Here is a 12,212-nt window from a genome sequence, read left to right as displayed (position 1 = left end):
GCAACTCAGACTTGGATTAGGTACCGAAGCCCCCTCAAAGCCCTGGAGAGGTACCATGAGTGTTCTCTGAGATGGATTCTCCACATCAGCTGGGAGAGCAGGTATATTAAAATGAGTGTCCATGAAGGAGCCAAGAACACCAACATCAAGGCCATGATCGTCCGAAACAAACTCTGCTGGGCTAACCATATGCTTCAAATATCAGAGTTTTGATCACCAAAGCAAATCATATTCACCCAGCTCAAGGAAGGCTCCAGAGCAAGAGGACAGTGGAGGCACTTCAAAGACACTCCTGAGGCTTGCCTCAAGAAATGCAGCATAGACATCAGTGCTTTGCTCAGAAGAGATATACTTAAAGGAACCTCCTGATTGAAGGGACACAATTTTTCAAAGATGCCCAGAAAAGGAGTTTGAGAAAGGAATTCAATGAGTCCAAGGACCAAACCCACCTCCCAGAAACATCTGCCAAGTGTGCAGTTGAAGATGTGGCTCTCAGATCATGCTCATCAGCCATGCAAGGGCACACAACCTGAGGTTTTTCGGTGGGCAATCAGCAATTGGCAAAGAAGATTGACTACAATTTTACTCGGACTTGTTGGTGACTCACTTGGCTAGATGCTGCAGTGATATCAAGGGCAGTCACTTGCACCTCATCATGAGGAATTCAGCTCTTTTGTCCAGGTTTGGAGCAAGGCCATAATGAAATCAGGAGGTGAGTGACTCTGATGGAACTGAAATTAAGCATCAGTGAGCAGGTTATTGCGAAGCAAATGCTGCTTGATAGCACTTGATAACCTCTTGGCATCAGTCGATTAAAATTCAATAGACAATTTGATCACGCTACTTGTCAAATGTTAAACATCCTGCTAAAAGATGCAAGTGTAGCTGAAGAGATTAATATAGGCTCATTGAGTTTTAAAATGTAAAACATAACCGAAAGATGCTGTCACGCCCTATTCTCAAACTTGTACAGGAATGTGATATCAACAAGCTAAGTGCCACGGATCCAAGGGTATGGGATAGAATTTATAAATCTGGCCTCTTTCTACTCTGCAGGGATTCTATGATTGCTCTATTTGTTATTATTGAATACCATGTTGTTTGCTTCTTGTCTTGCTCTTGCCTACAAATGGAAATACCTTGTCGATTCTATCAAGTGTTTCATAATACCAATATTATCTCACTGCTCAGCCGTTTTTGGTTACAGTTCTATGGACAAATTACAGTTTGTACGGACAAATATCTGGTTTAAATTATTTTGTAAAAGACAAAACGTTGACATTTTTGAATTGAATCATAAGGAATTTGAATTCTGGTGTTCCCTTGTTGATAGACAGCCAAAAGTCAGAAAACGCAAGTTAGTATGAAGGAATGGATTTTGCAATATGCTGAAAAGGCTCATAATAGTGATGACGATGGTGGTGATGATCAGGATAATGAAATAGCTGAAAAGACTCCTGAAAAGGAAGAACGCTTTGATCCAGTGAGTATGAGTCATTCTGACCTCCCGAGTAAGCAAATTTGAAGCATACTTAAGGCTGAAAGATAACTTAATTTGAGTGGAAAATGAAAGTCTTTACATGTTATTTCCTAAGCATTACAAACCATGCTGTTACAAGCCAATTTAAATTACAATGGCATTTGCAAGTTAAGAAAATCTGAGCTACGTTTTGAAGCAGAAAATGTAAATCAAATATTTTGTGCATTGTTTAGAATGATGTACAGAAACATGCATTTTTTTTAGTTATTTCAACTAGTCTGGTTGTTGATTAGCTATCACGAATGTTTCATAGATGTAAATTTCTGTATTTTAGCATTATGAATATATCTCCCAAATTGCAGTTTATTTTAGTTGAATAATAGACTGTAATATTAAACATAAGTCAGTTGCCTTGTATATATTCTGAGGTGACGAATGTTGAAATGCCTCTGCTTTTCCTTTTAAGACCCACTATAATTCTGTCAATGGCAAGTGTCCTTGGGTACCTTGCAATACTATTATGGATGAGAACTTCAGCTGTATGTCGGCAGGTTATTTGACCACAGGAAGCATCAGTTAGATTTGATAATGCCTTAATAAGCAGGCTGTACCCCAGGAATATTGACCCCAATTTCTAATGGACCTAATGGTATGCTGTCTGAAAAATTTCAGAGGGCACTCCTCCGGTCATTTGGAAGGCTTGGATTCTGTGCTTTTCTTTCGGGAAATTTTGATTTGAGTAAACTCAGTGTAACCTCATGTTTAGCATCAAGCATTGTGTTTACCAATAAATGTAAGATCTTTTGAGGATATGTTAAGTGAATTTCACTTTCTTATTCAACAGAATGAACTTTATTTGGAACTGACAGCAAAACTAGTTGATACTAAAGAACGGGCTCTATCCTTTAAACAGAATAATAACAAGCATGCACACAGAGAAGCAGGCGACAGAATTAAGATACTGCAACAGGGTAAGGACGTTGTTCCTGTTCTACTGATGCTGTACTGTTGTAGGATTTTAAAAGTCAATTGTTATGCCTTTGGCATGATCATGCCTGATAGGACAAGAATTAGGATTATATTAAAACAAAGATGATCATTTTTGGTCCTTGCATTGAAGATCATGTACATCTTGACAATGGTAAAACAGGAATAATATTTCATAGGATGAAGCGCAACATTTGAGATTAAATGATCTTTGAGATTATGCAAATGTTTTTGTAATGATTAGTAATGAAAGCTTGAAGTTATCTAGTGAAGTAGTGAAGTGAAAATCTAGAAGTAGTCCAAAGATGTGTAGGTTAGGTGGGTTAGCCAGGGTAAATGTGTGAGGTTGGGGGAGGGGAGGGTGGGATGCTGTTTGGGAGAGTCAATGGTGACTTGTTGGGCTGGATGGTCTCTTTCTGCTCTGTCAAGGTTCTATGGAAATATTATGGTAAACAATTTAGCAAACATATTCTGACAAATAATCCAGGCACAGATTAGATGTGAAATGAAATTGATCAGAATATTTCTGAAACATGAAACTTGCAAGGAAAGCGCTCTGTGACACACTTGAGTATCGCTCTAAAATGCATTTTGGATAAATGCAATTTAACAATTGTTAGAAGTGTTTGTTTTTTTTTTCAAGAGGGCTTTGTTTGCTGATTCAGTGGAGGTTAAGATTCTGTAGTATTTTCAAACAACAGGGAAAATGTCATTTAGGCATTCTGTTGTGTTTAAGTCGAGCAATACAGCTCTTGAGTGCATAAGTCCATAATTAATACGATAGTTTGTAACACTAGTATTGATCTGATCAAGAAAAGTCAGCGTGGTTTCATGAACAGGAAATCCTGTTAGCCAAATTTCTCAGGTTCAAGGGCAGTAACTAGTGGACTGCTGCAGTGATCAGTGCTTGTACTGCAGCTCTTCACAGTATGTCATTTTTTTGGAATAAAATGTACAGAGGCCAAATTTGTGGATGACAAGGTGTAGGGAAAGCAGGTTTCAAAGAGGATGTAAGTAGTTTCCAAGAGCTACAAGTGAAGCCAAGTTTATTTGTTATTACAAGTAGGTTTACATTAACACGGCAATCAAGTTACAGTGAGAATCCCCTTGTTGCCACAATCCAGCACCTGTCTGGGTGCACTGAGGGAGAATTTAGCATGGCTGATGCACCAAACCAGCATGTCTTTCGGACTGTGGGAGGAAACCCACATGACAGTGGGAGAACATGCAGATTCTGCACTTAGTGATCCAAGCCAGGAATCGAACCTGGTGTCTGGTGCTGAGGGGCAGCAGTGTTCGCTACTGTGCCACCCCAAAAGAGGTGTGACAAAGAGTCATCCAGATTCTAAATGTTGGCTCAAGCTGCTGAGATTTCCCAGCATTCTGTTTTTTGTTTCAGATTCTAGCATCTACTGTATTTTATCTTTGTACAAGAAATATTGACAGGTTAAGTGAGTGGGCAGAAAATTGGGAAATGAAATTTAGTGTGGGGCAATGTGAGATTTTCATTTTGGGAGAAAGGATGAGAGGGCGGATTATTGCTTAAATGGAGAGAAACTGCAGCACAAAGCGACTTGGGGGTTCTTATTCATTAAGCCCAGAAAGTTAGCATACAACCACAGAAGTTATTAGAGACTGCCAATTGAATGCTGGCTTGTCTTGATGGGGCTGGAGTATAAGAGTAAAGGGGTGTTGTTGCAACTGTCTGAGGTACTAGTGATGCTACATATTGAGTACTGTGTACAGTTTTGGTCTCCTTATTTAAGGAAAAAGATATTATCATTGGAGGCAGTACAGAGGAGGTTTTGTAGGATGACCCTGGAAATGGAAGATCTGCCATACAAGGAAAGATAAAAAGGATTGAGTCTAAATTCCTTGGAATTCAGAAGAATGAGAGGCAGTATGATTGAGATGTAAAGGATTCTTAAGAGGTTAGACAGGATCAATGTTGGGAGAATGTTTTCATTCATGGGAGAGCGTATGATCAGAGCGTAGTTGCAGAATAAGGGGGTGTTCATTTAAGACGGATTCAAGAAAATTTTTTTTGGTATGGTCAATCTTTGGAATTCTTTAGCCCAGGAAGCTGCAAAGGCTGGTTACTTGAACATTTTCAGGGCTGACAGCTCTCGGCTTTTAATCAGTAGAGAAATTAAGGGCTCAAGGGAGAAGGCAGAAAAGTGGGTTGAGAGTGGGATCAGCCATGACCTTAGTAAATAGCAGAGCAGACTCGAAGGACTGACTGGCCTTCTCCTTTTCCTATTTCCTACCTTTGATAGCAGAAGAGTTACTGATTTGTTCTTTCTAGAAATACTACAAGTTAACAACAAGTGTTGTTCATCAACTTGAGCAGCAGTTTGGAGGACTGTGAAATAAACCATGAACTGCAAGCTCCAGAAGGATTGTTGATTTACTCAGCAATTCTGTTTGCTTTTGACAAAGGTCATCTTACCCTTGGCCTCATTGCTATTTTTAAGACCTAATGGATTGGCATTTCAGTATTTGTCCACTAAATCCTCACCAAAAATTATCTGACAATTAATGGTACAAACACCTTTTTAATATAATTGTCATGACAATGCCAATTGATCTTTTTGGCCCAAACACTGAACAACATAAACTGAAGTCTCATTCCTTGAAATGGTACAATGCTGTTGTGAAAAAAAAATCTTAATTTTGCTTTGTCTCTTGTCTATGCCCCACATATTTTTCATTTAATTTGACTCAAGTCATCCATTCGACATTTGTTCTCCATTGTTCCTGTTTCTCAGTTTTTATTTATCAATTGGCTAAAGTGATGCACAGTTGGTCGTTGTTTTCACTAATCTCCCAAATGTATTGCTGCCCTTGCCACTCTGATAGCTCGTGATTGCAGAAAGTAACAGTGCAAAATAATGTTAAAGGTGATAGAAAAATGTCATGATGAACAGGTCATAGCACAAGATACCTGTTTCAGCCCATTGACACATTGGGGCTGAAAAAATATTGGACTTAAGGCTACGTTAAGTAAAGTTGAATTAGCTTAGGCTTGGAAAGAACCTCTTGAGTTGTTGAGGTGTTAAAGATGTTGTGAAGTGTGGATATATATATATCTGTATCTTTTAGAATGTGAAGTTTAATTTTTGTTGCAAACTGTGATCTTCCAGCAGAAAAGAGCAAAAAAAAATTGTTTTTGAATTAAAAAGGCCAAGGTATGAAAGACCTTATTTTGCCTAGATAAAGACCCCTAAGAAAATAAGATAACACTTTTTACTCCAAAGGCAAATTATTATTTCAAAAATTATCAGAATACTGCAGAAGTCAGTATCTGAAAGAAGAACAGAAGATGCTGAGAAAACTCAGCAGGTCCAGCAACATCTGTAAGGAGAGAAAGCAAAGATAATCCAGATAAAGGCAAGGTGATGCATTTCGGAAGAAAGAATGTAGGGGGGAGTTGTACGATAAATGGTAGGCCTATTAAGAGTATAGAAACGCAGAGGGACATGTGGGTGCAAGTACACAAGTCCTAGAAGGTGACGAAGGCCTATGGTACGCTTGCCTTTATAGGGGGAGGTATAGAATATAAAAGCTGGTGTCTAACGTTGCGGTTGTATAGAACGTTGGTTCACCCGCATTTGGAGTACTGCGTCCCGTTCTGGTCGCCTTACTACCGGACGGACGTGGAGACTCTGGAGAGAGTGTGCAGAGGAGGTTTACCAGGATGTTGCCTGGTATGGAAGGCCTGAGCTACGAGCAAAGGTTGGGCTGAGGGGAGATCTAATAGAGGTGTATAAGGTTATGAAGGGTATGGATAAAGTGAACAGTGGTAAGTTTTTTCCTAGGTTGGATACAATAATTACCAGGGGCTGTGGGCTTGGGGTGGGGGGGGGGGGGGGAGGTATAACTCGGATGTTAGAGGGAAGTTTTTCACTCAGAGTGGTGGGGGCCTGGAATGCACTGCCAAGTAGGGTGGTGGAGGCTGGCATGCTGGGGTTGTCTAAGGCTTACTTAGACAGGCACATGAGTGGATGAGAGATGGAGGGATACAGGAGATTTTTCTAAATAAAGATCAAGAGCTTTGGGACGTCACTGGGAATCAATTGATTGCTATGGACCTTCCAAAATATTTCATGGCTCACTTGCTTTATTTCTGTGCTCCTGGGGATTCTGTAAATGTCTGTCAAAGTTTTGCATGTTTATTGATGTCATTTCTTTTACTTCACAGGTGATTCGGTCCGCCTTGTTGACCAACAAGGGGCATACACGTGGTGGGTTGTGCGATGGCTGCTCTTGGATGTTGCTTCAAGAGTTGCCTCGTGCTTCACGTCGTTAGTGTATGCTTAAACTGGACCATCTGATGGGCATCATGACAGCTCAGTGACTATCACTGTTTGCTGTGCAGATACATGGATTTGGGCCGGTGTCTGCGGGTGTTTGCACATTCTCCCAGTGATTGCGTGGGTTTTCTCCAGGTGCTCCGGTTTCCTCCCACATGCCAAAAAACATGCCGTTAGGCTGATTGGTGTAACAAATTGTCCCTAAATTAGTCTTCCCTCAATCTTCCCCAGTAGGTGTAGACAAAGGTCATGGGTTGAGGAAGGCACTCAATGTTAAAATGGCGGCGTGGGCTCGTTGGGCCGAAGGGCCTGTTTCCTGTGCTGTGTTGTTCTTTGTGCTTTGTAACGTTTTGAACCCTTATGACACTTTCAGAATTGAAGGGAGAAAAATGTTGGAAATTGAAGCGTAGCTGTGAGAGAGATTGCAACAAAAAGTACAAGGGGTCATGGCTGGGGTTGCATTGATGCAAAACGTGTATGGGATTTTTTGTTTAAAACAAGTGTTTCAGATGGAAGAAAAAGATCACAATCTAAAGCTGCCAAACTCAGAGTCCTGTGGGCTGCAACTTGCCCAACTGTAAGATGAGGTGCTGCTCCTTCAGCTTGCGCAGCTTGACTGGAACATTGCAGCAGGCCAAAGATGAACATAAGAACAGGAGTAGGCCATCTAGCCTTTCGAGCCTGCCCCGCCATTCAATAAGATCATGGCTGATCTGAAGTGAATCAGTTCCACTTACCCGCCTTCTCCCCATAACCCTTAATTCCCTTGTCTATCAGAAATCTATCTACCCGTGACTTAAATATATTCAACGAGGTAGCCTCCACCACTTCAGTGGGCAGAGAATTCCAGAGATTCATCACCCTTTGAGTGAAGAAGTTCCTCCTCAACCTAAACTGCACTCCCCGCCCCTTTTTGAGACTGTGCCCTCTAGTTCTGATATCCTTTCTAAGCGGGAAGAATCTCTCTACCTTTACCCTATCTAGCCCCTTCATTGTCTTGTAAGTCTCTAAGATCCCTCCCCTCAGCCTTCTAAACTCTAACGAGTACAGACCCAGTCTATTCAATCTCTTCATAAGCTAACCCCGTCGTCTCCGGTATCAGCCTGGTGAGCCTTCTCTGTCCTCCCTCCAAGGCTAATATATTCTTTTGCAAATACGGGGACCAAAACTGCACACAGTACTCCAGTTGTGGCCTCACTCTTGCTGTACAGTTGCAGCAAGACCTCCCTGCTTTTATATTCTATCCCCCTCGCTATAAAGGCCAACATTCCATTTGCCTTCTTGATCACCTGCTGCACCTGCAGACTGGGTTTTTTGCAATTTGTGCACAAGGACCCCCAGGTCCCTCTGCACTGTAGCATGTTGCAGCTTTTCACCCTTAAAATAATAATCCTTCTGACTATTATTTCTACCAAAGTGGATAACCTCACATTTGCTAACGTTATACTCCAGCTGCCAGGTCCTTGCCCACTCACTCAGCCTATCCAGATCTCTGTGCAGACTTTGCACACTCTCCACGCAATTCGCTTTTCCACTCATCGTGTCATCAGCAAATTTTGTTACCCTACACTCAGCCCCGTCCTCCAGATCATCTTTGTAAATAGTAAACATTTGAGGCCCCAGCACCGATCCCTGCAGCAATCCACTAGTCACCAACTGCCAACCAGAATAGCACCCATTGATTCCAACTCTCTGCTTCCTGTTAGATAACCAATCCTCAATCCATGTTAACACCTTACCCCCAAATCCATGCACCCTAACCTTCTGCAGCAACCTTTTGTGAGGCACCTTATTGAACGCCTTCTAGAAATCTAAAAACATCCACCGGTTCCCCTCTGTCTACCGCAACAGTCACATCTTTATAGAAATCCAATAAATTTGTTAAACACGACCTCCCCTTCACAAATCCGTGCTGCGTCTGATCAAACCGTTCTTTTCCAGGTGTCCTGCTATTTCTTCTTTAATGATGGATTCTAGCATTTTTCCAACTACGGATGTTAAGCTAACTGGCCTGTAATTCCCTGCCTTTTGTCTGCTACCTTTTTTAAACAGTGGCATAACATTAGCTGCTTTCCAATCCTCCAGCACTTCGCCAGAGTTCAGCGAATTTTGATAAATAATTACTAAGGCATCCGCAATCACCTCTGCCACTTCTTTCAGAACCCTGGGATGCATTCCGTCCAGTCCCGGGGACTTGTCTATCTTCAGTCCCGTTAGTCTATCAAGCACTACCTCTCTAGTGCCAGTAATTGCATTGAGGACCTCATCTCCTACCATCCTTCTATCTTTAATATTCGGCAAGCTATTCATGTCCTCCTCCATGAAGATTGACATAAAAACCTTATTTCAAGTCTTAGCCGTTTCCTTGTTACCCACCGCTAAATCCGCGCCCCTCCCCCCCTCGTCCTCCAAGGGTCCAACATTCACTCTAGCCAGTCTCCTCCTCTTTATATATTTGTAAAAACTTTTACTGTTTTTTATATTTAGAGCTAGTTTAGCTTCATACTCTATCTTTCGTTTCTTTATCGCTTTCTTAGTCATTCTTTATTGTTTTTTAAATCTTACCCAATCTTCTAATTCCCCACTATTTTTGGCCGCTCTGAACGCATTGGCTTTTAATGTAATACTCTCTATTTCCTTCGATAACCACGACTGGTTATGCCTTTTCTTCCGGTCCTCCTCTACCATTGGAATCTATTTCTGCTGAGTACCAAAAAAGATCTCCTTAAAAATCCTCAGCTGTCCTACCAACCAATCTGCGCCCCCAATCTACATTAGTCAATTCCGCCTTCATCTTATCATACTCCCTCTGTTCAAACTGAGGACACAGGTTTGGGACTCTACTTTCTTATTCTCTATCTGCATCAGAAATTCAACCAAACTATGATCACTCATCCCGAGAGGATCCCTCACAAGAAGATCCCTAATTCTACCTGCCTCGTTACACAGTACCAGATCTAAGATAACTCGCTCCCTTGTAGGTTCTGTTACTTACTGTTCAAGGAAACTATCCCGACAGCATTCCAAGAACTGTTCCTCTCGCCTACCGCGTCCGACTTGAGTCAACTAATCAATGTGCAGATTAAAATCCCCCATAATTATTGCCGTTCCATCTCTGCAGGCATCAATTATTTGCAAGTTTATAGCCCGCCCCACCTGAAAGTTATTATTTGGGGGCCTATAGACCACACCCACCAGCGACTTTCTCCCCTTAATATTCCTTATGTCCACCCACAACGATTCCACGTTTTGCTCTTTGGAGCCTATGTCTTGTCTTACTACCGCCTTGATATTATCCTTCATTAACAGAGCCCACCACCTTTTTCCTCCTGTCTATCTATCCTTCCTTTTCATGTGGGCATGAAAACAAGGTGCTAAGTAGCAAGCAAGAGGAAGACAGAGGTCATGCTTGCATAATGAGCGAAGGTGTTCTTCAAAGTGATCACCTGGTCTCCGTTCTCCCCAGTATAGAGTAGACTGCATTGGGAACAGTGAATAAATTAGATCAAATTGAAGGAAGTGCAAGTGAAATGCAACTTAACTTGAAAGGAGTTTAAAGTTTTTTAGTGTCACAAGTAAGCATACATTAACACTGCAATAAAGTTTTGTGAAAATCCTCTAGTTGCCATATTCCAGCACCTGCTTGGGCACACTGAGGGAGAATCTAAGATGGCCAATGAACCAGCATGTCTTTTGGACTATGGGAGAAAATTGAAGCACCCACAGGAAATCCCAGCAGAAATGGGCTGAACGAGCAGACTCTATACAGACAGTGACGCAAATCATGAATCAAGCCTAGGTCCCTGGCATTGTGATGCAGCGGTGCTAACCACTGTGCCACCCTTGGTGGAGTGTTTGGAACCTTGAATGATGAGGAGAGAGGAGATGAAGGTCAAGGGACAGTTGTACCTTCTGCGATTGTAAGGAAAAATGCCATAGGAAGCACATGAGGAGTTGGATGTGATGGAGGAATGAAGCAGTCCCTGAGGAATGCTAATTGGGGGTATGAGGGGAAGATGTGTTTTATGGTAGCATTGTGCTGGATTTGGCAAAATGGTGGAGGATGATAGATGATGATACTTGCAATGATGGGTGTCCTCTTTGTACTCATTTGCCACTTCACTACCTTCCGTGTGCAAAGGGTCATTCTCTACCATTTCCCACTCCTACACCAGGCCATCTATCTTTTGTTTTCAAAGTTGCTACTTTCTGTTGCAATCTCCCAGAGCTACACTTCAATATCTAACACGTTCTCCCTACTTTCAATTCTGATGAGCCAAAAGGATGCAACATTAACTCTGCTTTGTTCTTATAAATGCTGTCTGACCTGCTGAATTTTCCAACATCTTCAATTCTTATTATTTCAAAGTTTGATTTGATCAAATAATGCAATAACATCAAAATACATTGCATTTGTTTGCTAAGTTCTGTTGTAATTATGAGGCTGAATTCTATGAATTGTTGTGCCAGCTAGTGTTTGGTTTTCCATTTGTCTTGAATTAACATGAGTGGTCAATTTCTGTGTGTCAAGCTGTGTATATCTTAATTTATGTTTTAATTTTTAATGCAGAGATTAAACAGTTGGAGAAACATCCTGCTTTTGATCCCTCAATAAAAATGGTAGATCTAAAGAAGAATGACAGAAGCTCCACCAGACTTCCTGATGATAAGCATGAAGCTGCCCTTAACTTAACCGTGCTGGAAGAATCTGCACCAAAATTAAAAGAGGAAAGTACGTAACTGAACAATATAACACGTGTGATTGGGTAATACATTTTTTTAGCATTCTTTTCCCACAAATTCTGATCACTTTTTTCACTGTTCTTCTCTTGTAACCATTATAGCGAAAAATGAGCCAAAAGATGTACGGAACTTTGACTACACTGCCCGAAGTTGGACAGGAAAATCTCCTAAGCAGTTTCTGATTGATTGGTGTCGGAAAAATCTTCCCACTAGTCCAGCTCCGAACTATCGTAAAATCTCTGTGGGTAGATTCTGGAAGTGTAGGTTTGTGTCGTCAGTTATACCTTTTTGCTAAAATTCATAAACTTGTTGAAATTGTAGCACTGAGAATTTCAGGGATCTTCTGTCTCTTGCAGCCAAGTGATTTCTGTTGGTTTCCAGTTCATGGATTTTGTTGAAAAAAGTAATCCATTCAAACTTCAAAGATTGTTTTACTAAAGTCCTTTCTACTCTATTTCTTTTTTCTCTCTCTCTGCTCATCTTTTTTCTTCACAGTAAGATGTTTTACTTGGCTTTATCTCCTTCCATTTTCCAAATATCTCTTAGAGTTGGGAGTGACCCTTTGGAAAGGGTTTTCTCGGAATAATACCAGATTTTGAAAAAAAAAGTATTTACAGAATGTGACATCTTTGACTCAGACAGCACTTATTATCCATCTTTATTTGCCCTTGAGATAGAGATGGTGAATC

General features: G+C 41.1%; 1 protein-coding gene across 5 annotated transcripts in view; it reads left to right on the top strand.

Annotated features, from left to right (window-relative positions):
* dhx29 (DEAH (Asp-Glu-Ala-His) box polypeptide 29) overlaps positions 1 to 12,212 on the top strand; it is a 92,595-nt gene that overhangs the window by 18,175 nt on the left and 62,208 nt on the right. For 3 of the 5 annotated variants that reach the window (XM_080185885.1, XM_080185895.1, XM_080185914.1), the window contains exons 6-9: positions 1,334 to 1,483; positions 2,325 to 2,451; positions 11,351 to 11,512; positions 11,625 to 11,787. In XM_080185885.1, coding sequence (XP_080042011.1) covers positions 1,334 to 1,483; positions 2,325 to 2,451; positions 11,351 to 11,512; positions 11,625 to 11,787 — 602 coding nt within the window. The remainder of the gene's footprint in view (positions 1 to 1,333; positions 1,484 to 2,324; positions 2,452 to 11,350; positions 11,513 to 11,624; positions 11,788 to 12,212) is intronic. The other 2 variants (XM_080185905.1, XM_080185924.1) reach the window with 2 other exon arrangements.

The sequence above is a fragment of the Carcharhinus amblyrhynchos genome, chromosome 1 (genome assembly GCF_965287045.1).
Source record: "Carcharhinus amblyrhynchos chromosome 1, sCarAmb.v2.hapA, whole genome shotgun sequence".
Taxonomy (NCBI): domain Eukaryota; kingdom Metazoa; phylum Chordata; class Chondrichthyes; order Carcharhiniformes; family Carcharhinidae; genus Carcharhinus; species Carcharhinus amblyrhynchos.
The sequence above is the reverse complement of the archived record's forward strand: the minus strand, read 5'-3'. Positions and strand labels throughout refer to the sequence as shown.